We start from the raw sequence: 25,750 nt of genomic DNA, 5'->3' as shown, positions 1-25,750 counted from the left end.
AACAAATGTGATGCCACTATGTGTATTGGTTAGACCCAGTTAGGTAAAGACAGCTGGATTAATAGTTAATGTTTATTTTATATTACTAAAGCTTGGCTATACAGGATCTGGAGCATGTCTGATCCTCTTTGCAGTGACAAGCATCTGCTGAACTCAAGTGCAATCTATAATGTATTCTGCTCCAAGGTAACTCTAAACCCAGCACAAAGCTTGCACAGGAAAAGCAATGCAACCTGATTTTAAGAACTTGCACAAAATCCCAGAGCATTTAATTTTTGGACTTTAACTACACAGGTAACTGAATGCAGTCCTTGAAACAGTTCCAATTTTACAGTTGCCCCCCGGACTCATCATCCTAAATCTTCTTGTTGTTTTGTATTTTTTAATTAAACTGACTTCTTTTTCAATCTCCTGGCTGCTTCTGTCATTTCTGGGCACCGAAGCTGATCTAGCACTGTTGCCCCTTCCTGCCACTAGACATGACAGATTGACTTGTAATCAGTCATGGCGTACAGTAACTACTTTGAAAAAGAAGAGGAACATTTGTGCACTGAGTGCCAGAGAACTCTGACTTATATGAAACAACTTAAATTGTAACCACTGAACTGAGAACACAGACTTCAAACCAGGAAAAAAAGCCCTTGAGAATACCAGAGTAAGCTTGGGTTAATAGCATATGTAATTGTGTTAATTCCCACATTCCTAATCTGCCACCACTGCTCCAGCTTTCCAGGCAAGTGCTTTTGTCTCCTTGTATGTGGCAGCCTGAATGTATGTTCCTTTGCCAGGCCAGGAAATCTCAATGTTAGGAACTATTGTAGGAGATCAGGTAACTTACACAATTCTAGGTTAACCAGTCGATGGTGGTGGGTGACATTCTTTCAGTTTGAGAGGAAATGTACACTTCATCCTGCCGTATGCCAATATCTGATTCCCAAAGGTGTCCAACGGGGAGTGGTTTTGCACTCAGTTGAATTTAAAGTGTTTTCTGCAGGATGATAATTACTGAAACCAGGTTGATTTTTGGTGCAATAGACAAGAAAAGAAACTGGAATGGTTACTGGTGTGCGGCATTGGCAATGTGATCGGGTAGGCATGTGGAAGTGAGTACCCACTGGGAGCTGCTTTGTCTAAGGCAGTGGTTCCCAAACTTTAACAGCCCGTGAACCCCTTTCACTAAATTGTGACATCTCATGAACCCCCTCCTAAAATGAATATTTCCAGGGATTTAAGTTTAAATTTCCTCAGTGTGATGGATTCGCTTGCTTTGCTCTGCATAGCTCTTGGAAGTCTGGAACCACTGAAGAAAGATAAAGTCTCAGGTCTGGTTCGGCATCAAGTCTGTTCTGTATTTGGTTTTCAGATGTGCATACGAGGAAAATGCTTTCTCGCATAAGTATGTTGTTGAAAATGGTAACAAAACTGCAGCAGCTTTTTCTGCCAGAAAGGGGTACTTGTTTCTTAAACTCAGCTAAAAGTTGATCAATGATAGATTTCTGAAACTCCTTTTCAGTTCGTAATCACAGGAGATCTCAATCAATTTCTCTTTTTCCTTGGTGTTTAATATCTGTGTTGAGAAAGTGGTATCATCAAAAGGGTTGCGAATTCAGTCATTATCGCCTGACATAGCTGGAAAGTATTCCCCGAAAGTTGTGCAAAGTCCTTTTAGGTGTGCAATTATATTGGTTTTAGTGCACTGATCCAACTGAAGTTTATGTTCTGCCAGGAAGTCATGAAGATTACTGAAACACGCAGTTTGATTGTTTTCCAAAAAACTTTCCCAGAACTGCAACTTCTTTATCAGGGATTCAACTCGCTCTTGCACATTGAAAACTGTTATATTGAGGCCTTGAAGAGATAAATTTAGGTCATTAATTCTTGAGAAAATATCTGCTAAATAAGCTAGGCTCTGGAGCCAGACATTTTCCATACAGCTGGCAAGGTGGAAAGGGTGGCTGTTGAAAAAAGACTAGAATTTCCGTTCTAACCTCAAACAAGCGCACAAGGATTTTACCCCTTGAGAGCCATCTGACTTCAGTATGGGTCAACACACAGTCATGTGTACTACCCATTTCTTCACAAAGTACGTGAAATATTCTGGAATTTGTTGGCCATGATTTTATGAAATTCACCATTTTCACTGCATTGTCCAGCACTTCCTTCAGTCCCTCTGGCATGCGTTTTGTTGCAAGGGCTTGTCTATGGATGCTGCAATGAGTCCAAGAGACTTTTGATGCAACCTTTTTTGTTCAAGCTACAAATCCAGTATACTTCCCCGGCATTGATGTGGCCCCATCAGTGCAAATGCCTAGGCAACGAGACCAATCTATTTCCTTTTCTTGAAAATATGCATTAGTCAGATTGAAGATATCTTCTCCAATTGTACGTTCTTCCAATGGTCGGCAAAACAACAAGTCTTCTTCAACCATACCTTCATTCACATAACGTACAAACAGTAGCAAAATAGCTAGATTAGCTACATCAATTGATTCATCCAACTGTATAGCATAATATAGACTATTTTTCACTCTATGTACAATTGTGGTCTCTACATTATTTGACATGTCATTAATTCTTCGTGACAACGTATTATTGGACAAAGGTACCATGTCAATCCTTTTTGCAGCCTTTTCTCTGAGCATGCAATGAACTACATCTTTTATACATGGACCAATCAAGCTCTCTGCTATGGTATGGGCTTCTGATGCTTTTGCTATTCGGTAGCTCATGCGGTATGACGCTTCAAGTGCATTTTCATTATCAGTACTTGCTTTGGATATAAAACTGGTAATGTCACTTTTCTTCTCAGCTAATTTTCGCTTGAAAAAATCAACAGGCTTGTCGAGTTGTGTAGGATGCCTAGTTTCTAAATGGCGCCGAAGTAGAGAAGGTTTGAGGCTGCTGTTTGCTAGAACATCACCGCAAATCACACACAGTGGTTTTGGACATTCTTGATCACCAATGCATGTAAAGCCATATTTTATATAATCATCGTCATATTTTCTTTTCTTTGTAAGTGACTTTCCAGGACCATCGTGATCATTAGACTTAGATTTTCCACAGTGTGGACTTGAGGAAACACCAGCTGATTCCAGCGTCTTTACACTTTCCTTTTTCAGCCACTTATCCATTGAACTTGTGTACAAAAGTTCTAATAAAAATAACAGAGAGAGACTGCTAACAACCAACAAACTAGAAACTGAGAAGATTCACTCACTGAAGCAAATCAGCCCTCCAGAGAGAAGGACAATTACTGAGACACCTTAACACTCCTACACTGGCTACAACGTGCTTCTGGCTGGTTTGGCTCGCAAACAGCTTTTCTTCCGCCGAGGAAGGTGCCCTGGGAGGGACAAATTAGCTTGGACCACCCCCCACATTCAGCGTGGCCCCCTGCTGACTGCCCTGGATGCAAACTTCCCCTGCCTGACAGGGACAGGGATCCGAGCTGCCACCTGCACCCCGCATGGAGTGCTGGGGTTCGGGGCTGCTGGCTCCCCTGCTGACAGGGGAGGGCTGGGGCTGCCGGCTCAAACTGCCCGCTCTCCCCGAGGCTCGGGCTGCTGGCTCCACCGCTGACGGGGTGGGCTCGGGCTGCTGGCTCCCTGGCTGACAGGGGAGGGGCTTGGGCTGCCAGCTCAAACTGCCCGGCCCCGCTCTCCCTGGGGCTCGGCTGTCTGCCCTGCAACTGGGTCCCAGCAGAGTCCTCTGGCCGCCATTAATGAATTTTTTCTTGCGAACCCCCTGAAACGTTCTGCGAACCCCACTTTGGGAACCACTGGTCTAAGGGTATGTCTACACAGCCGAGCTGCAGCTGTGCTGCTGTAGAGTAGATACTTGCTACAGTTACAGAAGGGGTTTTTCTGTCATTCTAGTAAATCCACCCACTCAAGAGGCAGTAGCTAGGTCGATGGAAAAATTCTTGTGCCGACCTAGCAGTGTCTGCACCAAGGTTTAGTATAGCGTAACTATGTTTCTGAGGGGCATGAATTTTTCACACCCCTGGTCAATCTAAGTTTTAAGTGTAGAACAGGCCTAACTCAGGAACATACTTCACAGCACTGCTTTGCATTAGCATAAGAGATGGACATGTAAACTTGATTCTCCAGCTGATTCCTCCATTGGGATGGATAGAGAAATAGTTTCTGTTATGTGCATAAATGGGCATCCCAAACTGCACACAGCTGGTGTGTCTGTCCATTGGGGCTGCCATCTAATCCACCTCTTGTTGTGCATTGTAGACTCCTATTTAGGAGAATTAATGCTGAGCATTTCTAACCTGATCTTTTCCATGCCCTACAGGAAGGAAAAGGGATGCTGCAAGAAAGACCACAGCCATCATTGTGGTAATGAGCATCTTGTAAGTACTCACTGATGTTAAACCACAATTTGACTGATGTCTGAGAGCTAATCTTATTTACACCTATATGGAAGCAGGAAAAGACTATTCATGCAGTCCAGTGCTTCTCAAGCCTATGGTATATGGGCCACTAGTGGAGTCGTCTTTAGTAGTCTTCAGAGTAAAACCCTTTGTTGCTCATCATTCTTAGATTGTAAGGGGACTCTCTCTTTCTTTGTGTTTACATGGCACTAGCACAGTGGGGTCCTAATCAGGGCTGGCCTTAGGGGCAAGGGATCAGGGTGGTCCCTGCGATCCCAGCAGCCAGGGGAATGGGTGGAAGACTCCACGGGAGGAGCTCAATTACTGCGTGGTATGTAGAATGAAAAAGCTGAGCGGTTGAACTAGTCTGCTGCTGCTGCTAGTTCATGATTGTTCGTACGCTACATTTTCTAGTATTCATCCACTCTAGTTTTAAAAATGTCAAAGGATGAGACTTCCACCACTTTCTTTGAAAGACTATTTCACAGCCTAATATATCCCACTCAGATACTCTTGATACTTCAAATTCCCGCATGTTGCTTTCTCAGGTTCTTTCCTGAGGGTTTGTTCAGAGAGGATAGAACATTACTCATTCTGGCCATCATGGCCCTAGTAATGCTGCAGAAGCAAAATGATAAGCAATGATTAAACCAGTCTGATTTTCTTTATACAGTTTGCTGCTCTTGGTTTTGCTGAATGTGACTCTCTTCCTTAAACTGTCAAAGATAGAGCGTGCAGCTCAGTCATTTTACCGGGTCCACCTTCAGGATGAGAAGTCTTTAAAGTGAGTGAATTTCTGACTGAATTCTTCCTCATCTTCATCCAGATATAAGAACCTGATAACTTGGACTGGACTCATAACAAGCAAATTTCAGGAGGCAAATCTTTAAATACTTTTGTGACCTGTAGCCATTTTACAGTTGACACTGCTGTCCAGGAAATGGCTTCACATTGCACCACTGGCTTTCTCCCTCTCCAAGACATTTTAGGATTAGCCTGCCCCTTTCTGCACAGTCTACCCTGCTGTATTTCTCCATCTTGTCTCATGGAGATCTACACTTAATTACAGCCTCCTCCTTTCTGCTGATCCCTGCAAGGTACAAATGTCTCAAAGTTCATGTCCCGCTCACTTTTTAAAAGGATGAAGTGACCAGTTTTGGAGTGTGATGTAATTTAACACTTAGCAGTTCTGTTGTGCTTTACATCTTCAAACACTGTTCACATGTTATCCAATTAAATGCATTACAATGTTTGCAAACGGACGTAAGATTCTCAAGAACCAGGTTTGTGTATCTGACTTGGAGGAGACAATTTGGGAACTGGTATCTCTATATTTAAAGGATTTTATTGGGAGGGCTGATATGTTCATGACTTTATGATGCCTTTGGCTACCCCTCTTCCATTTGTTTAATGCAGACCTTGACACCGGTCTTGCTTCACCTCTGTTGGACATAGCAGTGAAAGACAGAGTTTCAAAATCTAACCTAATCTTTAGCAGGGACAGAGAATGACAATCCTGCTAATTTTGTGCTAGGACAGACCTTTGCAATATAAGATTGGTAGAAGAACTAGATCACTTCAACTTCATATGGAGGAATTTACTCCTGTTTAGAAGCCTGAGGAATTCAGTTTAATTACATGCATGTTCCCTCTTAGTGTCCGGTGTATACAATTGCACTAAGGCAACATCTCTAAGAAAGAGGTAACATGGTTTCAAATGTAACTGTACACAGTTTTAATGTGGTCCTGGCTTGAAAAGTGCTGATGAGTGCAGGTAGAGACCAGTGCTTGCTGGGTATGGATGTACAGCTATTTATTCCATGGTATTGATGTTTCTCATCATGTTCCCTTTTCAGCTTAGCCCCAGACATGGTGTCCAGAGAGGATATCCCTCAGCGTGACAAGGAACAGGTTCAGCAGGTGAAGGGAGTGCTGCAAGACTCTATTGCAATGCTTGAACAGGTAGGCTTCCTCCCCACACATGCTTTTGTTGCTTCTGAGGTAGCAGTGAGGAAACAAAACATAGAGGTCATTTTTCAAAAGTTTTAAAATCCCCTTTAAAAAGTGTCTTGCTCTGTGAAATAAATGAGCCGGTCTGTGGCTGCCTGTCTTCAGGAAGAATAAAGCTGCAGCAGGGTGTGTAAAGAAAGTGGCAACCTTTTCAGGCCTTGCCCCTTTTCTTTTGCCGGGCTTCATTTGTCTTTCTATACACATTGCCTGTTTCCTGAGCACTCTGTATTTCTGTTTGCCTAGAGCACTGGCCAAGCAGAAGAAGAAATAGAAAAAAAAACATTGACTTGATATATTCATTGCACTTTGAAGAATCATAAAAATTGGAAGCAGAGCACACCTATTAAATAATTTAGTCCCTCCTCCTGCCAGTGGTGGATTCTTCCCTAGAGAACGTGCCCCATTGGTTTGCTTAGTTCAGCTTCCTATGACTGGGCTTCAACGCTATTCTTAGGAGACTGTTCCACAGCCTGGTAGATCTAACAAATGGCAAAATTTCATTGTCTAAATTTTCCTTTAAATTTTTTTTCTCCCATAATGTATAGTTCTGCTTCCTTGGATCACCCTGAGCTAAGGCAGAAATCATATCTGCCAGCATAGATAACTCCGGGAATCCAGGAGCTTGAGGCATATCATACTAAAATGCTTAAAAAGGGAACGTAGGCAGGTAGATTTGAGTTTGCTTCTATCCTAGTATGGCCTAGCGATAAAGTCCTGGCAGGAAGCATCATACAGCCACTGGATTTCAAGTTGTTTCCAAATGAAAGTTGTTTGTAAGAAGAGTGGACTTGGATACACAGTGGAAAATGTCATGTTGTGAGGGGTTATCTGGCTACCTCAAGATAATTGGATTCAGATTGGATTGGCTGCCTTTCCGAGAGCAATCAATGCAGGAGTGGAGACAAACAAGAAGTCTTCTCAGGCTGAAACTCAGCCTGTCTTGCTCAGTGAAGTTCTAGGATGCCACAGGGGCGTTGAACTACAAATCCTAGTGGAAGAATATTTGGTCCACTTGTTGGTGGGAGACCATCAGGCAGGAAAGGCACCAGCATCTCACAAACTGGTGATTTAGACCGACACTTAAGAACCCCCCTCTTGATCTGGATAATCCTTTCCAATGACATCTTTGTTTCTAACTTTGCTCCCTTGTTTTGGTGAAAGTTGTGGTGAGGCAGCTCTGGTGTTATCTGGAGACCACAGATTTCCTTGACCATTGTCAGTTTCATTTTAAGCTTGAATATAGTAGAGAGACTGCATTGGTCTTGCTGGTAGATTATCATAAACGAGGCTGTTGGCTGTAAGCTTGTTTGGGAATGGTTTCAAACACTGTTACAAGCTACAGTGTGGACAGGACCTCAGATACAGTTGTGAAAAAGGCTAATATAATTCTGAGGTGTAGAAACAGGAGTTGTGTGTAAAACACAGGAGGTAATTGTTCTGCTCTACTGGTGAGGCCTCAGCTGGAGTACTCTGTCCAATTCTGGGTGCCACACTTTAAGAAAGATGTGGAGTCCAGAGGAAGCAACAAAAATGATAAAAAGTTTAGAACACATGATCTACTAGGAAAGGTTAAATATGCTTAGTTTTTTGTTTTGTTTTAGTCTTGAAAAAAGAAACCCAAAGGGGGGACCTTATAACAGTCTTCAAATATGCTATGGGCTATTATAAAGAGGACAGGAATCAGTTGTTCTCCATATCCACTGAAGGTTGGGCAAGAAGTAATGGACCTAACCTGCAGCAAGGGAAATTTTGGTTAGATATTAGGGAAAGCTTTCAAACTATAAAGGGTAGTTAAGCTCTATAGTAGGCTTCCAAGGGAGGTTGTGGAATCCCCATCATTGGAGGTTTTAAGAACAGGTTGGAACACCATCTGTCAGTGATGTGGTCTAGGTTTATCTGGTCTTAGCTCAGAGCAGGGGAATGGACTTGATGATTTCTCAAGGTCCCTTCCAGTCTTACGTTTCTACTATTCTGTGATCTCCCCTTTGCAATGGACAAAGAGCAAGTGTCCATGCTGATCCTTTTACATCTATCAAATACCTTTGATGTTGGTTATGAGGTGGCTTTGGCGCATTTGTGAACCCAGGAAAAGTTAAGATAAGATTGCTTTTGAATGGCTCCATTCTCTTATTTCTGAGAGCACTGGGCAATTGCTCAATTTCCTCTGAGGATTTTTTTTGTGCAGGGTGCCAAAGGCTTTTATTTGGTCATCCCTCTTGCTCTATGTGTATGTAAGATGGCAACAGGTGAAGATGAGCTGGCTTCACCTGCAGTGGCATCAGTGTGCAGATATTTGGCTCTGTCTCCATTTCAGTATTTATATTAAAAACTCCACATTTTTAAAATATCTGTTAGAGGGTGTTTGAGGGAGAGCAGATATTTGTGGGATCATTCCTTTCGTCCTTCCTCCTTTCCAGGCTCCTCCAGTTGCTTAATGCTGTGGTTTCAGGGCCGCTCGGGGGAGGGACAAGTGGGGCAATTTGCCTCGGGCCCCACAGGGACCCCGCGAGCCCTGGCCCGGCAGCAGTCCGGGTCTTCGGCAGCAGGGGGCCCTTCAGTGCTCCCGAAAACACGGAGTGACTGAAGGGCCCCCTGCTGCTGAAATGCCGCCGAAGACCCGGACGGCCGCCGGGTCTGTACAAGCGCCGCAGCTCCCCCACTTTGCCCCAGGCCCCCTGAATCCTCTGGGCGGCCCTGTGTGGTTTTCAAACTTTTCCATACTATGGCCCTATATTGTAACAGGAAAAAGTTTGGGGACCCGCCCCACTTCCATCGAGCTATAAAAACAAGGAGGGTGCAGACCGCTGGATTGAGAAGCCATGGCTTAGCAAATGAAAGATTGCAAAATTGACTGATTTTATTTTTTTACTTTTTAGCCTATTAACCTTTTAAACTTAATTATTTATAAATCATAGAAATGGGATAGAAGAGTCTGTTTGGGTACAGAAACTGTGGAGGAGCTCCAAGCTACTCCTGCCCGTCAGCTGCTTAATCAACCTTTCCCCATGCTCCCAAGGAAAATCACATGAGACAATGGTAGTTTTTGTTCTTCCCTGTTCACAGGTGTACCCTGCCCATAAATTGCTGCTGATCTGATATTAACCACTTCTAGCACAATTACAAAAGTATCTCTATCAATGAGTGATGGAAATCTCATAAAGTAGAAGCGGATTCCCCATATTTTTTTTCTTATCTTTCTGACTCTGACTCTCCTCTTTCCTAACTTCCTACCATTCTGACAGTAGTTAATTCCAAATAGCTAAAATGGTATTTTTAAAGAACATAGAAAATTAAATATTGAAATATATTGAGTGAGAATTTCACATTTCCTATCTTAAAAAAAAAAAAAAATCACCCTCCACTTTTTTCCTGTGCAAGTCAAGGTACACTTTAAATTGCTATAATATTGTGCCCTTTCTGCGTGCTGGCAGTTTTCTGCCTTCACCCTTGTGCCTTAAAGCACACTGAAGGCATCATGCCTCTATTATAGGGCACATCTTGTTGCCGTGTTCCTTTCGGTATTTGCCATGTGCAGCAACTATGTTAAAAATGACAATGTGATGGTTTCTTTCTTGCAATGTAGCCAGTGCTACTGCAGCATAGTCTAGCAGGGTAACAGAACTTAGGACAGCTCTGTAACTCCGTAGAAATGACAGTCTATGCTGAGTACTGTGCTTGCCTAGCAGCTGTAATATAAATGATTTAGTGCAAACTACTGTTAATATGAAAGGGTGGGAGGGAATTATTCTGAATGTAAAAATAGAACATTTACATCTTATCCTTGCAGCAGCATAATTTATATCCTTTTGGGGGACTGGGGGTTGTATCTCCACAGCTGAAAAGCTCCCTTTCTATGCTTCAGAGAAGCTTTGATCACCTGAACAAGACCAAGAGTGATGAGACTGAGAGTTAACATTATCAACGCCCATAACTCAAGATGTCATGAGAATGAAGATGCTGCATGTCTGTTTGAGGGTGGGGGTTTTGACATTCTGTTGTCTCAGGACTTTTTTACTATTTTTTGCTCAGCAGCTGCTGGTGCAGCTAATAAAGACCTCTGGATAAAACAGGGCAAGTTCTGAGGTCCTGTAACTCTGAGAATCTCTCCCCACCACCCCCATACATGTGGTTTTCTTATGAACAAGCCAGAGGTATAAATGAGTGAGAACATTGTACTGTACTGTGTAACTGTGATGTGCAAATTACAGAGAAGAGCAACCTCAGCACAGCAATGATTGTATCTAATGAAATCTGAACTCTTTTATATTGATTTGAAGAATCATTGGCACTAAGCTACAGCAGGGGCAGGACAGGGGATGTTCTGTAAAGAAATAACAGCAGGTAGTGGTTTCACATAGCCAGGGTATTCATATGCTCCTTCATAGACAAACATACTCTGTAAAACAAGTCAGCAGTTTGAAATACCCATATTTATTTTTTTAAGACTGTATTTTTTTGTTTCACTCACAGTGAAAGAGCTCTGTGTTTAATCTCTTATTAAATTGTTCTGCATACTGATGGGCTGTGGTAATTCCTCCCACCCTACCCCACCACATCTGTTCAGCTTGCCTAATGAAATTTCAGCACTCCAGGATAAATTGTTCCTTGAGTCCTTGGTGTGATGCCCAGCAGTGAGGAAGCTATCTTGTCTCTGCTATCTCTAGCCTTTGCAAATGGTCTGACATATAGACATTGGGAAAGGACCAGATTAGAAAACAAAAATTGAGGAGGCCCTTATATTGGCCCTGTTAGCAACTTCCTAAAAAACCTAAACCAGGGTTAACCATGGCTGCTGCTACAACATTGCCAACTCTACACTAGAGAAACTGGCATGTATAATCATGCTTGAAAAACATGCTTGTACCCCAGCTGTGTTATGGTTTTCATGTCTTTGTGGACAGCAAAACAACACATTATATATGTATTTTAACCCTCAAAGGTGGTTTCCTGATGTGACTGTGTCATGGGTTTGGTTTTATGTTCACACAAGCAAGAAACAACTATATTATAATGTGGCTAGGTTACAAGTATGTGAAAGATGGCTGTTTTGTAGTGGAGGAAGGGCCACGATTTCCCTGTCCAGTATGAACTGTGCTACAAACCCATTTACTGACCAGTGTATATTGTATTTTGGAGTTCCTTTAAAACAGAACTATATCCTGTAAAAACCAGTGTCCTGTTTACACTACAACTATGAACTGTGTCGGGGACCTGGTTATAGTTGTCCCTGACCCAGTCTATTTTCCAGTATAGAAGGGATGCTGAGTATTTTATAAGTATTTTTATCTAGTACAGTTATGGTCTTGTCTGTGTTGCAAACTAGAGCTGTTCTAACCAAAGGGCCACAGTTGTTACCAGGTCCCTGATGCAGTTGTAGTGTAGATGGTGCTGCAGACCTATAGCACCGTGTGGCAAAGAAAGTGTGAGTTCAGTGCCTTGCTCTGTATCTACTCGCTGGAATGAGCCAAGTCTGTGACAATTATAGGCATTATTTGCCGCTCCTTATGTATTGGCAGGTGGCCAGGGCCGGCTTTAGCAAGAGGCGGCAAGCCCCGCCCCCAGCAATTGGGCCGCGCTCCAGCTGGGATCGCGGGTAGGGTGACCAGATGTCCCGATTTTATAGGGACAGTCCCGATTTTTGGGTCTTTTTCTTATATAGGCTCCTATTACCCCAACCCCCTGTCCCGATTTTTCACATTTGCTGTCTGGTCACCCTAATCGCGGGGCTTGGATCCGGGCCAGGGCCGCTCAGCCGGCACTGGGCTGGCGCGCTCGGGCCGGGGCCAGCATCCTGGGGCCCAAGCCGGGCCAGAGCCGCTTGGGCTGGGGGTGCTCGGCCGGGGCCGGACTGCGCCCCCGCAGCTTACCTGCTGCCACCTGCCCCTGCTTGTTTTCAGACTTCCCACGAACATCTGGGGAGGGGAGGAGGGGGAAGTGAGCTGGGGTGGGGTGGACAGCTGCGGGGCCCTCTTAGGCGCAGGGCCGATTCAGCGGAATCGGCTGAATCAGCCTAAAGCTGACCCTGCACGTGGCCAGCCTGCCTTTCTTTTTGTAAAAAGCAACAAAGAGTCTTGAGGCACCTTATAGACTAACAGATGTATTGGAGCATAAGCTTTCTTTTTGTAAGCACTTGGGTAAAGGCAGCTCGTTTTTAGCCGTTAGGAGGCAAGACTGGTGCTTGTCTACTACTGACTGAAATACTCTGGTTTGAGTTTGGGGCCATAGGCATTACCTACCCACTCACACTATACTGTCACTATGAATGTCTAATAGAACCAAGAACCTCCCAGCACTGTGTATTGAGCAGGAACGATAGTTGTAGTTGCTCCTCTCTGTTGCAGCTGCCGGTGCGTCGGATTCTCCGGTAGCCTTTGTGTCCAGCCTTCTGTTGAACAGTTTTGATTTTGCAAACTGCCCCTGGCAAGACGGTACCAGCAGGGACGTGCTGTGTCTTGCTGATCAGCTGCTATTTTGTTGGGCAGCTCCTTCCCCTTTGCGCCTTTCAAAAGTCACTAGCGGGGCATGCAGCGGTGCGAGGATACAGCGACGTCAAACCGGAGCAAGCGTGAGTGGCGCCGGCCCATCTGTTGACAGCAGCGGTAGCGTCCACCCGCGGAGTTGCACCGGGGCCACGTACCCCGCTTAGTTAAACCGATGCAACGTCTGGGGCGGGTCCTCGGCGCTGGCTCGCAGAGGAACTCGCGGCTCCTTCAGCCCGACCCGGGCTCGCTCGGCAGGAGCGGAGCGCCCCAGCCTGGCCGGGCAAAGCTACAGCCGCGCGTGCGGCGCTGGCCGGGTACCGGCCGGGGCAGGGAGCACGCGCGCGGCCGGCTCTGTGACGTAGCGTCTGCACAGCGTTCTGTGCCAGGCTGCGCCCCCACCTGTCGCCACCCTCCTCGCCCTTTAAGCCGGCGGGCCTCTGCCGTGGCGTCATGGCTGGCCCCGCCCCGCCCGTGTCGGCATTGGGCCGTCCCGGCTGACGTTGCATGGGAGGCGAGGCTGTGCGGAAGCGGTAGGGCAGAGGCGAGGGAGCAGCGGGCGCAGGTGGCGGCGAGCGCTGTTGCTGCTGCTGCCCACCCTCAGCCGGGAGGGGCGGCGGGGCGCGCCCCGCTCACGTGAGGTGAGTGACGGGGGTGAGCGCCTGCGGGGGGCGTAGCCAATCACAGCTGCTCCCCTGAGGGTGTGCGGGGTGAATGGCGAGTGGGGCTGGGGCGCGGGTGGAGCAGGGCTGGTGGGTGTGCGGGGACGGGCTGAGCAGCTGGGTGAGCTCAGGGGGCACCTGGGACCCCACATTCTTCCTCCGACGGGCTGGCCAGAGCAGTGGGGCCCCGGGGCTGCTGGTCTAAGCCAGGGAGCAGATGAGTTGCCCCTGAAGCCCCGCGCCTGGCCCCGCAGCCCCTTTTCAACTCACGTCTTGCTTTTGTGTCAGAAAGAGCCGGCTCCTAACTTCGGCAGTGCCGGGATAGCTGGGTCCCTGTACCCTTCCCCGCGGGAGTCTCCATCTCATGCTGGCCAGGGCAAGCGGGAGCCACAGTTGCCTGAGGAATCAGCTGCAGGAAACCTGGGAAAAGGAGGGAAAAGGTCGAAGGGTCCGAGATGGAGGAGCCGCTCTGCTGCTGCGAGTACATTGACCGGACGGGGGAAAAGAACCATCTAGTGGCCTGTTTCTGTGACTGCGAGGACCTCGATGAGGGCTGTGAAAGGTAAAGAGCCTGGTCTTTAATCTGCCTTCACATAGGGGGGCTCATACCACGCTCATGACCATGGTATCTTGAGTGTCTCCCCCCCACCCCCCGCCAGCTTCTTTAGAATGGGGCACTGTGTGGTCAGGCTCAGCTTTGGAAACCCAGTCTACGCATTTGGCACTTTTAAACATCTCCCTGTCCGATAGGAGTGGTTGTCTGTGCCAGTTGACAAGTGCCTGGCCATTTCGGGAATGTCAAAAGCCTTCTGCCCAGTTAGGATAAAGGCTGGGGCAATAGAGCTGGCTGGGAATTTCCAGGCAAAACAGGATTTCAGCAGAAAATTCTCATTTGTCAAACCCAAAATGTTTTGTGGAAACCTACTGGGTTCAAAGAACTTTCACTGAACCACAGGCAGGGTTGCTGCCTGCCTGGTTTCCTGCCAGCTCGCATGCAGGGCTGCTAGAGACCCAGGACTTCCAGGGTCTGCAGCATTAGGGTAAGTGCCACAGTGTGGACTGCCCCAGAGCCAGAGATCTGTGGACACCCAGACCTGATTCTTGTCAGTTTCACAGCTGCTATTCAGCTGGTTTCTGAATCAGGGCTAGATTTTGTTGAAGTGGGTAGATGGAATCACAGAAGTTAGAGAGTGTAAAGGCCTAATATTATTAATAGAATAACCTTGCATGGGACTTTAGAGATTTCTTTAAAAAGGCACAGCTCCTGTCCCAGAAAGATTACAGGCTACATCACATGGGCATAGAACAGGAAGAGGCTAAAGAAATGGGGAGTGAAAGTCAATGTGATTGATGTGAAGTGATTGAATCTTGTGGGTTCTGATGGATTGTAAGGAGAGATTGAACTAAGGGGGGAGCAAACAGCACAGAAGTGTCATGTATGAGAGCAAAATCTGTGCTTTTCCCTAACAGGTGGCTGACGTGCAAATCTTTGCCCCCGGGGACTTTAGAGAGAATTGCAGACACCATTTTGGATCGCTTCCGCATTCCCTGGCTTAAGGGGGCCATAAAGATCAATATCACCCTGCTCCCACCACTCGTCCTGCTGCCAGTCTTCCTCCACGTAGCAGCTCTGCACTTCCTGTTGGCACTTGCTATTCTGACATCCCTTCCTGTGGTGGTGCTGTGGTACTACTACCTCACACACAGGAGGAAGGGACGGACTCTCTTCTTTTTGAGCCTGGGGCTGTTCTCTCTGGGGTACATGTATTATGTGTTTCTCCGGGAAGTGGTTCCGCGAGGCCATGTGGGGTACACGCAGGTGGTTATTCTCACCTGTGGGCTAATTCTCATGCTTGTGGCCCTGTCTCAAGCCAAGAGAGACCCTGGCTACCTTGCCAGCCAAATGAGCAATGACAAATCACCATGCCAAGGCAGCAATGGCTTGCCAAACAGGAAAGTCCTGGGGAGCTCCAATGGGCTTCACGGAGCGGCTGTGTCTGGCATTGCCAGCTGTCATGCTAAGAACGATGATGCCAAGGGCTATTCCAGAATGCTGGCCGAGGGACTAGACAAAGCAAAGGAGGACTGGTGCACCAAATGTCAGCTGATTAGGCCACCTCGGGCTGGACATTGCCGGTTGTGTGGCATATGTGTAAGGAGACTGGACCATCACTGTGTCTGGTAGGTGCCACAGACTTCTGAGGTTGTTATTTAAGGTTAAAGAAGTTGTTGCTCTTTGATCCAGATGCTACCAAATAGGGCTGCCACTTGGATTTGGTGCCTTTCCTCTTGGTACAGAGAGCTGTCATTTGTCCTAAGTAGGGTGACCTGATAACTAGCCAACTCTGGTGTAGGAGATCTGTTTCAAGACCAGTTTTTGGTCTTTGGGTCCCTAGTCTGTCTGCAATGACAGTTTTAGGGAAATTTCCCACTGTGATTGTAGAACCAGTACAGTTCCACTGAGGGGAGTGCTAGTGATGTAAGAAAGGGCTCAGGTTTATTACCACCATGATGTTTAAACGTGCTCTAAGGAGGTATAAATGTTGTGATACACTAGCACTCCTGCAATTGCTTCCACGACTGGAGCTGCACTGGTGCTACAGCAGCAGGGGGAGAGTCCCTAAAATTACCAGTGTAAATGCAGCCAGAGATCCCAGGGATGGTGGTGTGCAGCCATATCAAGCAAGGAGACATAATCTTTCTTAGGCTTTTAGGAAAGGCTAAGAGCCTTCCAGCAGGCAATCGACAGGATGCGGGAGGCTCTCCCAGAGCTATATTGATACTGGCAGCATCTGAATATGCTGTTTTTACATTTCCTTCAGTATTGGCCTAAACTACTAGCCTGTGCCCTTGAGTGGATTTTTGTGCACTGTGGTAAGTGTATTATACAGACACACCTTGGAGCCAAATTCTCTGCCAGTCAAGGGAGAGAGAGACACTTTTTTCTTTACTTTAAAAAAAAAAAAAGTTTTATAAAATGTTCTTTCCTTTGGAGGATTAACAACTGCGTAGGGGAGCGGAACCACCGAGCCTTTATCCTTGCGCTATCACTCTTCCTGCTCACCTCCGTTTACGGAATTACACTGACCCTGGACACCATCTGTAGGGGCCAAAATATGTTCATAGCGCTGTTCTACTGTCCAGAGACCTATGCAGACTACAGGTGAGAAATCTTTTCGGGGACAGGGCAAGGGGTGGGGACCTGGGTCCTTCCTCAGAGGTCAGATCATGTAGCTCAGTTCCCACCTTTTATTTGCTTCCAGTTCCGGAGGCCCCAGTCCATCTCCTGTGGCCTGCATTGTGCCTGACAAACAATGAATTTATCCTCACAACTCCTGGGAGCCTGAGAAGTGCTGTCCCCATTCTACAGCAAGGGATGCTGAGGCACAGAGTTAGTTTCTCAAGGTCCCAGTGCGTGGCAGAGCCAGGCCTGGAACTCAGTTCTCCTATGTCCCAGTCCTTTGCCTTAAACACAAGACCATCCTACCCCTCCGTGCTTGTCCCTCCTGCTCTGTCCTTTCACCTCATCCTCAGTGTATGAGTCTTCCAAACTGTAGCTTCTTCATCTGACAACCTCCACCAATCCCTGGTGTCTGAATCCCCAGACTTCTCTTCTTACTCTCTGGCTCCCTCCAAAGACCCTCACCTGCTCCCTTCCGCTGCCTCTCCAGTGCTCAGGAGCCCTCATGTTGCCTGGCTGCATCCCACCACCCCTTCACCAGCTCTGCAGACCCTCCTTCCACCCAACTGCCTCTGTGTTGTCCTATGGTTCCAGTATTTATTTATTTTATTTATTATCCAGTAGCACCTAGAAGCCCCCATTGGGATGGGCTCCCCTTTGGACTAGATCCTGTACGGCTTACACAGTAGCTGACAGCCATTGCTTTGAAGAGGTTACAGTCTAAATCAGGGGTGGGCAAACTACGGCCTGTGGGCCGGATCTGGCCTGTCAGAGCTTTGGATCTGGCCCGTGGGATTGCCACCCCCGTGGTGCTGTGGGGCTAAGGCAGGCTCCCTGCCTGCCCTGTCCCCGTGCCACCCTCCCAGAAGCGGCCGCCTCCACCTTCCTGTGGCCCCTGGTGAAGTGGGGGGCAGAGGGCTCTGTGCGCTGCCCTTTCCTGCAGGCACTGCCCCCTGCAGCTCCCATTGGCTGGAGGTACCCGCAGGCAAGGGCAGTGCATGGAACCCTCTGCCACGCCCCCATTCCCCCCCCGCCCCCGGGGCCGCAGGGACATGGTGCCGGCCACTTCCGGGAGCGGTGCGGGACCAGTGCAGGCAGGGAGTCTGCCTTAGCCCCGCTGTGCGCCTCTGCCACCCCAGAGCTGCTCAAGGTAACCTGGGCCAGAGCCTGAACTCCTCCTGCACCCCAACCCCCTGCCCTGAGCCCCCTAGTACACCTCACACCCCTTATGTGCTCCAACCCTTTGCCCTGAGCCCCTTTCTGCACACTGCACCCCCTCCCACACCCCGCACTCTCTCATGCACCCCACCGCCTGCCCTATGTTCATGGCCCTGCATGCAATTTTCCTACCCAGATGTGGTCTAAATAGACAAGGTCGGGGGTGGGGAGAAGGAATTCAATATATAAGGAAGTGGTCAGGGAGGTTGGGAGATGAAATGCCAGGTCCAAGAGTTTGGGGGGTTACTGGGTGGGGTATAGCTGGGGAGTGGCAGAGATGTAGGGAAGGAAAGAGGTTGAGTTGTAGGAGAGGGGGTGGGAGGGCAATGGAGAGGTTGGGTTTGTGACTGCAGCAGAGACCTAACCAGTCCAAGCTGTTTGTCAGTCAGGACATCAATTGGTTGCCGCCATGCGGAGGTTGGCCGTCATAGTGTAGCGCTTTTTATAAGCTACCCTGAAAGCTCACCCCCTTCTACTCCTATGCAACTGGTGTGGGAGAGTGGAGGCTGTTAGTGTCTAGAGTATTTGAGTGTCTAGATCCAGTGAATAGACAGGGAATGAGGGCTGGTGGGTCCCCGACTGCAGCTGCTACCTCCTGTGACTGTATAAGTTGAGCTCCCCTTAGAGTTTGATTGTAAACAGTGTGATCTAGTGGTTAGGGCAAAAGAATGTGAGTCAGACTTCCTGGGTCCTTTATCCAGCTTCACAGAAGATTTGCTGGTGTGACTCTGAGCGTGTCACTTCACATCTCTGTGCATGAGTTTGTCCAGCTATAAAAAGGTCTTAGTGCTTGCCTCTCTCCCAGGCACAGTGACAAAAACATTAATGTTTATACGGTGCTGACCTAGAGGCTGGAACACTGGACTGAGACTTAGGAGACCCGGGTTAAAATCCTGGCTATGGTGGTGACCTCAGTTTCCCCACTTGTACAATGGGGATATTGATACTGCCCTCCCGTGTAAAGCACTTTGAGATCTACTGATGAAAAGCACTAGATGAGAGCTTAGTTTTATTATGAGGATGATTAGTCCCTAATCTGGGCCTCACTTTCCCCATCTGTAAAAGGAAGATGATACTGACTTTTGTAAAACACATGGCATTCTACTGGTGAAAAGCGCTGTATAAGAGCTGGGTATTATTATTATTGGAAATGTATACGGCTGTGTAAGTGCTAAGCATCATTATTAGGGATGTTGTGGGGCTTTAATGTCTGTAAAACCCTTTGGGATCATCTGATGAAAGGGGCTGTTGTAGCAGATGTGGAAAGGGACAGAAGGGAGATCTGTTACCAGGGGAAATCTCTCTCTAAATCTCCGAAGCTACAGATTAAAGCAGCTGTGCCCACATTAAATGGCTTCCTTCCCATCTCTTTCCCCACTGCCAGCTCTGCTCTGTCATTCACGTGTGTGTGGTACTGTGTCATTGTAACGGCCGGGATGGGCTACATCCTCCTCATCCAGCTATTGAACATCAGCTACAACGTGACGGAGAGGGAAGCTCGGCTGGCTCTGCGGGAGGACACCGGGCGCAGGCTTCTGGGCGGGATTGTGGTAGACACGGGCAAGTATAACCGGGGCTTCCTGTACAACTGGGGCCAGTTCTTGACCCTGGGGTCACCCACTCCTCAGCGCTCTGCTGAAGACATTGTATGACCCCCGTTTCCCACTGATCGCAGTGATGTTCTGTGGAAGTGAATGGCTCCTTCCACAGGGATCCCATTGCTATTCCCTACTGACTTGGAGGCTGGGCCCATCATTGGTGTCTTAAGAGGCATTAAAGTACAGATAGCTCTCGTACACCAGAGGTCAAAAGTAGGGTGCAGAATGAATTTAGCCATATGCACCAACCGGGAGACGAAATCACACTCCTCCCCCACCTGCCTCCACACAGAGAAATTATGCAGAATTCAGCAAGATTAACAACAGCACAAGACTTTGAGAATGTGGGAACTCCACATCTGGATTTCAGAGCCAAGATAATCAAATGCCAGGCTTCAGGCCTCGGCTGGACACTGCAGGGGTCAGGACAGACTCCCCTCTCTTACCCATGTGCAGCATTTCACAAATGATGTGATGCCTTCTGCTGATGAGGCGAACTATGTGTACCAAGAGCAAGCTATTTCAAGAGACAGAATCGCAATTATAATGGACCAAGGGGAAGATGTTTAAAAGGGGCTTTGTCTCATGGTAGCTTCAAGAACCAATTAGTACCTCTCCTCTCTTGTGGGCATATTTTTCAATCTTCCATTCCATCCTATCCATAAAGCTGCATCAGCTGTTAGTGCTTCTCTTAAGTGCCTTTGTGAGCAGTACATATATAGGGCTGTTTGAGGTCCTGTCCTCTCTTAGCCCTCCCCAAAGGGACTATTCCATCTGTGTGTGAGGGGGAGGACTGGTCCTGCCTCTGTGCCAGTGATTTCTTCCCTTTACTTCTCTGAGTTGATCCAAGAGCTTGACTCCCTTGAAATATTTTTGTTCCATTAGCAATTGCTAGCATCACACAGCTGGTAAATATTTTCCAAGTAAGGAAGCTGTAAGTTCCCAAGTAGCTGTTACTCATTCTGGGGCAGTGGCCCAGGTGGGAAGTAAATAGACCCTTGTCTGCTGCTGCTACTGGCTTGTGATATCCCTCCCTGTGATGAGAGAGGAATAATAGTACTCCTGGGAGATGGCTCACTCTCTTCCCGCAATCATTGAGAATGTGCTCCACCCCCGGTAGACCTGTTTCTCAAAGGAACTGGAGAGGCAAGATTCCACTCGGAGGCCTGGGGATGAGCGGAGGGTTTGTTGGCCTCACAGAAGACTGCTGAATGAAAATGTTGGTTGCCGTGTTGTATAGTCAGGATATTAGAGAGACAAGGTGAGTGAGGTAATATCTTATTGGATCATCTTCTCTTTGGTGAGAGAGACAAGCTTTCAAGCTCATGTGACCTGAAGAAGAGCTCTGTGGAAGCTCAAAACCATGCCTTTCACCAACAGAAGTTGATCCAATGAAAAATATTACCTCCCCCACTGTGTCTCGCAAATGAAACTGTTGGTGGGGGTTACAGTGGGGTTGCTAGAGGCCCATGTGGACTGAGTGCACCTGCCTCTCAACCACACATAGGTGGGTTCCACTTTTAGCTGAAATCACAACTGATGTCATTTGGCAGATCTTATCCCAAGCCGTTTGTGCGTGTTGTAAACACCACTGTAATTTGATATGCCTGGCTAGATAAGCCCTGGGCTCGGAGAGCATTGGAGTATTGTAGATCTCGACTGAGATGCACAGGCCGAGCTGGGAGGAATCTCACTCTAATTATTGTGTGTCCACTCCACAAAAACAGTCACTGAGTGGCCCCCTTGGTGGCAGACAGACCAAGGACTGATTGGAGACTTGAACTCTCCTCTCCTTGCTTAGAGGTCATCTCTTTAGGGGAGGGTTGATACAGTGTATTACCAAAGGGGGGGGGGGAAGAGGAGAGATAGCAGGGCAAGCTTTCCCTCCCCATCTTACTGTACATTCAGCCCCCAGTCTGCTGGTCTGTCATCTTTCACCATCACCGTACCCACTCATGATACAATGCCCAAGTTGAAGTCGATATGCCCCTCTTTGCACTGTTCTGTTGCTTGCTAAAGTGGCAACTTCTGTGCCCCAGAGCATAATTAATGAGCCTTAGGAACAGCTGTGCTTGGAGCCCAGTGACATGGAAAGAGCTGCTGACTGGTGCAGTCCCCTTTTTGTGATCACTTTAAAAGGGAGAAACCTCTGTCTCTAATCAGAGGGAAGGAAAGAAGAAAATCAAGAGATGTGGAGACCTCTGGCCCTTTATTATCCCCATTTCAATGAGAAAGCAGTCACATGGATCACAATAATCATGCCAGGGGATGAGCATGATGATCTGACTTCTCTGGGGACTGGAGTTATGCTCACATCAAGAGCTTGCCTCAATGCTACTTAACTGCAAATGTGTCTGTAGCAGAAATACATTTAGAGGAGCTGTGGGGAGCCTAGATGGAGGGGTTCTGTGTCATGCAGTGACCTCTCACAAACCTGTCCTGTTGGGAACTTGGAAAGGTTGAGATAATGTTGCCTTCTGGGCACAAAAAAAGCCACTAGAGGGCATGTGGTGTAGAGCATAGAACTAGGAACCAGGACCTTGGGCAAGTCACCTAACCTCTCCATGCTTCAGTTAACCCCTCTGTGAAGTGGGAATAAAACTCTGAACTAGTGTGTGTTTACCAGTGCTATCTAGTGGGTGGAATTGGAGCTGCTCAACTGCGTGTCGGGCCCAAACAGAGCTTCAAGTGGTTAGAGGCCTGTGTTGTTGCCGCAGGAGGATCTGAATTCTATTCCTACTGCATGGAAGTTCTAAGTGGCCATAGAATGCACTCTGGTGGCAAATGCACTCTCTTAAATGGCCACCTTCTTGTTTACAGTCCTAGTCTTCCTCAGAGCGGATTACCTCATGAATGTCTTTGGAGGGGGAAAGCACAATGTTAACTTTTTGCTCTGTGTTTCTACAGTGCCTAGCACAATGGGGTTCTGGTCTATGACTGGGGCTCCTAGGCACTATAGCAATATAAATACTAATAGCAGGAAGTATGACCATGAAGAGGACAGAACAGCATGAGCTTCAGATTTACTTGGGTTTGGAGTTTCCTTTGAGTAAACTCAGTGCAACAGAAAGTCCAAGAAGGGCAATGCCCCCCTTTTTCATTTCCATTGAGCGTGGATTATCTCACATTCTTTGCTTTAACCTTGTCTCATTGATTAAGGGTGGGCAAACTTGCAGCAAAATGTTAAAATCCACCACAGTACTGGACATGAAGAGAGTGTCTTGGGGCTGTGAAAAAGGGATAGAGATGCAGTAAAGCAAGGCAGGCTGGTGAGGGATAGTCATGTGAGTAATGATAGATGGGGAGCATGCTGCATTTGACAGATGAGCTGCAGGGTGGGCACCCAGCTGGGTCCAACAGATGCTTAAATGTAAGCTCCTTGGGGCAGGGAGTAGCCACTTACTTGTCTGTAAATTGTCATGCATACACAACAATGAAGAAATCATTACCATTCTGGCCCTTTAAAGGCTCTCCTGAGCAGCAGAAGAGGCATGTCTAGAGTTGGTAAAAGACTGGGGACTCTAGCAATTTTTTAAATTGTTTTTCCTGGTTTTCTGCCTCAACATTTTGAAATGTAAAAAAAGGGGTGGGGGGAGATAACTCAGTGGTTTGAGCATTGGCCTGCAAAACCCAGGGTTGAGAGTTCAATCCTTGAGGGGGCAATTTAGGGAACTGGGGTAAAAATCTGTCTGGGGATTGGTCCTGCTTTGAGCAGGGGGTTGGACTAGAATGAGGTCCCTTCCAACCCTGATATTCTGATTCTATATCCCACTCTGGTAGCATCCTTTTTAGAGACTTTCTGTGCTATTGAGTGAGATTCACTTTACAGACCAGGAAGAATTTTAAAGGGGTAGGACTGTCCTAATACTACTAGAATTGCAGATACCAGCGTGCTTTTTGGTGAATTTAGTGAAAGCTGTTGCCCAGTTAGATGCATGGTATGAGCGACAACTTGGCACTCTGCCGTAACTGCCACTTGTCAATTTTGCATTCATGCTCTGGTAGATGAGTGACTTTTTTTTTAAGACCATTTCCTGACTCTCACCTTTACCCAAATGACTGAAGTCACTGCTGACCAAGAAATGCCAGAGATTCCAATTACATTTCAGACTCCATGCTGTAATGGTGCTTTCCCCTTCAAAATAGACTGCTTTCAAGTGTCTTAAAAAAATCATGTGCTGTAAAGTTTCTTCTCTAGACAAATGAATTCTGCCTAGTGTCTTAATAATCACATGCTCTATGACTTCCTTCTCTGTATAAATGCATATTGCCTCATTAGAGCAGGATGTGTGTGTGATTATGGATGTATTTTCTGTATCTCTACTATGTTTTCAATGGAAGCATCTGCTCCCTAGGACTTTCTTCCACCACAAGGATGTTTGTCAAGTGAAAACCCTGTAAGGGACAAGGTGAGATCCTTCCTGAAATCAGGAATCTGACTTCCCAAGAGTTTACATCTTTCGGGAAATGGTTTTAATGGTAAAATGAAAAATACAGGGTCTGAAAGAAGAATTGTTTCTAACTTGATATTTTTTTCCTAAATAAATGTGAAATGCTGTAGGTGTGAGCTTTATTAAAAGGATTGTATGGAGTGGCCACTTTGTAACATGCCCAGCATTTGCAGAGAGGTGTAGTTATGAGTTCAAATAAATAAAAACTATCTATAGAGTGGTCTTGGTTAATTTATACTATGTTACAGTGCAGATGAACTGAATGCTTCCATCCAATTGTACTGGGTTACAGAGACTGGCATTTCTATTCAAATCTACCCAGGTCAGTAGTGACTGAAAGCTACCCCCATCTAGTGGCTGTGAAAAGAATTTGGATGTTGGAGGGAGTCGGCCCAATTCCCAGTGAGTAAGCAGCCATAGCACGACACCATCATCACATCTGGTATTGCCTGGTCCCATCATTCCTAGTCTCAGAGGGAAAAGGATTGAACTTCCTCAAGTGTTTCCTCATAATCTCAAGGACATGGGTTTCTACCATTCAATTCTGCATCAATTCAAGCTTTAAAGCCCTGAACTGTCCTGTTGCCAGCTGCCTGCAGCTCTATCTTGATGAGAAACTCAATGTGACCCTGCCTTTGTCATCGCACTAACTGCAATTTTACCTATACCAAGAATCCAGCCTTAGAGGGGGGAGCAGGCGAACATACCGTTCCCACATGGCAACTTCCTGACTGGTGCACGAATACAGCCGGATGAGAGAGGATTAAAATGTTCTCTCTATAAAAAGGAAGCTGGTAACCTGAGAACGGAAGGGCCGGCTCTAATGCATCCTAGTATGTAGAGACTGCACTGGCAAGATTTCAGTGGGGGCCAGTGTGCACCAACAGGCAAACACTGCTGCTACTGTTCTATCATCACACATTAGCCAGGAATGCACCAATGAGTGGAGGGGAGTCTGCAAATTGGATTGAGGAATTGAAGCTGGCTAGGTTGGTCCTCTGCTCTTCCGCTCTGCCCATGTCCCCTATCTGCTAATCTTTCTCCAAAGGAGATCTTATCCCTTCTGCAGTGCCCACCCTCTCCCCCATACGCAAGCGATGCCCCAACCCCCTTCCAGCTGCTGTTCTCTCACACAATCTGACCTTACTGCTTCCAGCTGATCTCCCACCACACTCACCTATCCTCCATCCACACACTTCCAACTCCTTTCCTTTGCTAGATAAGTGCCCACATGACTTGACAACAGTCAGGTCTGGAACCAAGATTTGGGCAACAGGCATGTCTTGCATTCCTTAGCATTTGGGAAGTAGGCTGTGGGAGGGAAAATTAGGGAATGATAGTCTTAACTTGTTAGGATAGAACTGAGAACCTGTCTGCCTGTCATGGTAGAGGGTCTGCTTTGTAACTCACCCTGCTCTCCAGTCAGTCCTTGCACCCAAGCAAGCAAAAGCCTGAGAAGAGAGGAGCCCTTGTTTCCAGCTTTGTTACACCAGTGAGAGAGAAGCAAATTCCAGTCTCCCAACTGCCTGTCTCCATTGCTCGGGTGTTCAGAGCTGAGGACTAGCAAGAATGCCCCAGCAGATAGATCTCAGCAGGCACAGCAATCACAACTATCTAATATAGACAGGAGACTTTTTTAAACTACTGTACTAACCAAATCCCCATGTGTAGGCTAGAGCAGCGTTTTTCAGACTTTGGCTCGTGACCCAGTACTGGGTCATGGCATGTCAGGCACTGGGTCGCTCTGGTCAGCGCTACCGACCGGGTTGT

General features: G+C 47.1%; 2 protein-coding genes across 11 annotated transcripts in view; both read left to right on the top strand.

The window, feature by feature from the left end:
• Window positions 1–10,909, top strand: part of GRAMD1C (GRAM domain containing 1C) — a 78,720-nt gene extending 67,811 nt beyond the window's left edge. For all 9 annotated transcript variants that reach the window (XM_065573329.1, XM_042845552.2, XM_024111991.3 and 6 more), the window contains 4 exons: window positions 4,303–4,360; window positions 5,055–5,165; window positions 6,238–6,343; window positions 10,227–10,909. In XM_065573329.1, coding sequence (XP_065429401.1) covers window positions 4,303–4,360; window positions 5,055–5,165; window positions 6,238–6,343; window positions 10,227–10,304 — 353 coding nt within the window. In that variant the 3' untranslated portion in view covers window positions 10,305–10,909. The remainder of the gene's footprint in view (window positions 1–4,302; window positions 4,361–5,054; window positions 5,166–6,237; window positions 6,344–10,226) is intronic.
• A 2,455-nt stretch (window positions 10,910–13,364) lies between these two features.
• Window positions 13,365–24,200, top strand: ZDHHC23 (zinc finger DHHC-type palmitoyltransferase 23). Of its 2 annotated transcripts, XM_008175521.4 has the most exons (5): window positions 13,365–13,511; window positions 13,821–14,094; window positions 15,003–15,713; window positions 16,528–16,695; window positions 19,316–24,200. In XM_008175521.4, exons 2-5 carry the CDS (start codon window positions 13,988–13,990, stop codon window positions 19,581–19,583), a joined length of 1,254 nt encoding a protein of 417 aa, XP_008173743.2. In that variant the 5' UTR covers window positions 13,365–13,511; window positions 13,821–13,987; the 3' UTR covers window positions 19,584–24,200. The 2 variants fall into 2 exon arrangements, with proteins under 2 accessions (XP_008173743.2, XP_065429476.1); XM_065573404.1 differs by lacking the exon at window positions 13,365–13,511 and having other exon boundaries at window positions 13,568–14,094.
• The last annotated feature ends 1,550 nt before the right edge of the window (window positions 24,201–25,750 follow it).

The sequence above is a fragment of the Chrysemys picta genome, chromosome 1 (assembly GCF_011386835.1).
Source record: "Chrysemys picta bellii isolate R12L10 chromosome 1, ASM1138683v2, whole genome shotgun sequence".
Classification (NCBI taxonomy): Eukaryota; Metazoa; Chordata; order Testudines; family Emydidae; genus Chrysemys; species Chrysemys picta.
Note: the sequence above shows the minus strand (reverse complement) of the source record. Positions and strands in the feature narration are given on the sequence as shown.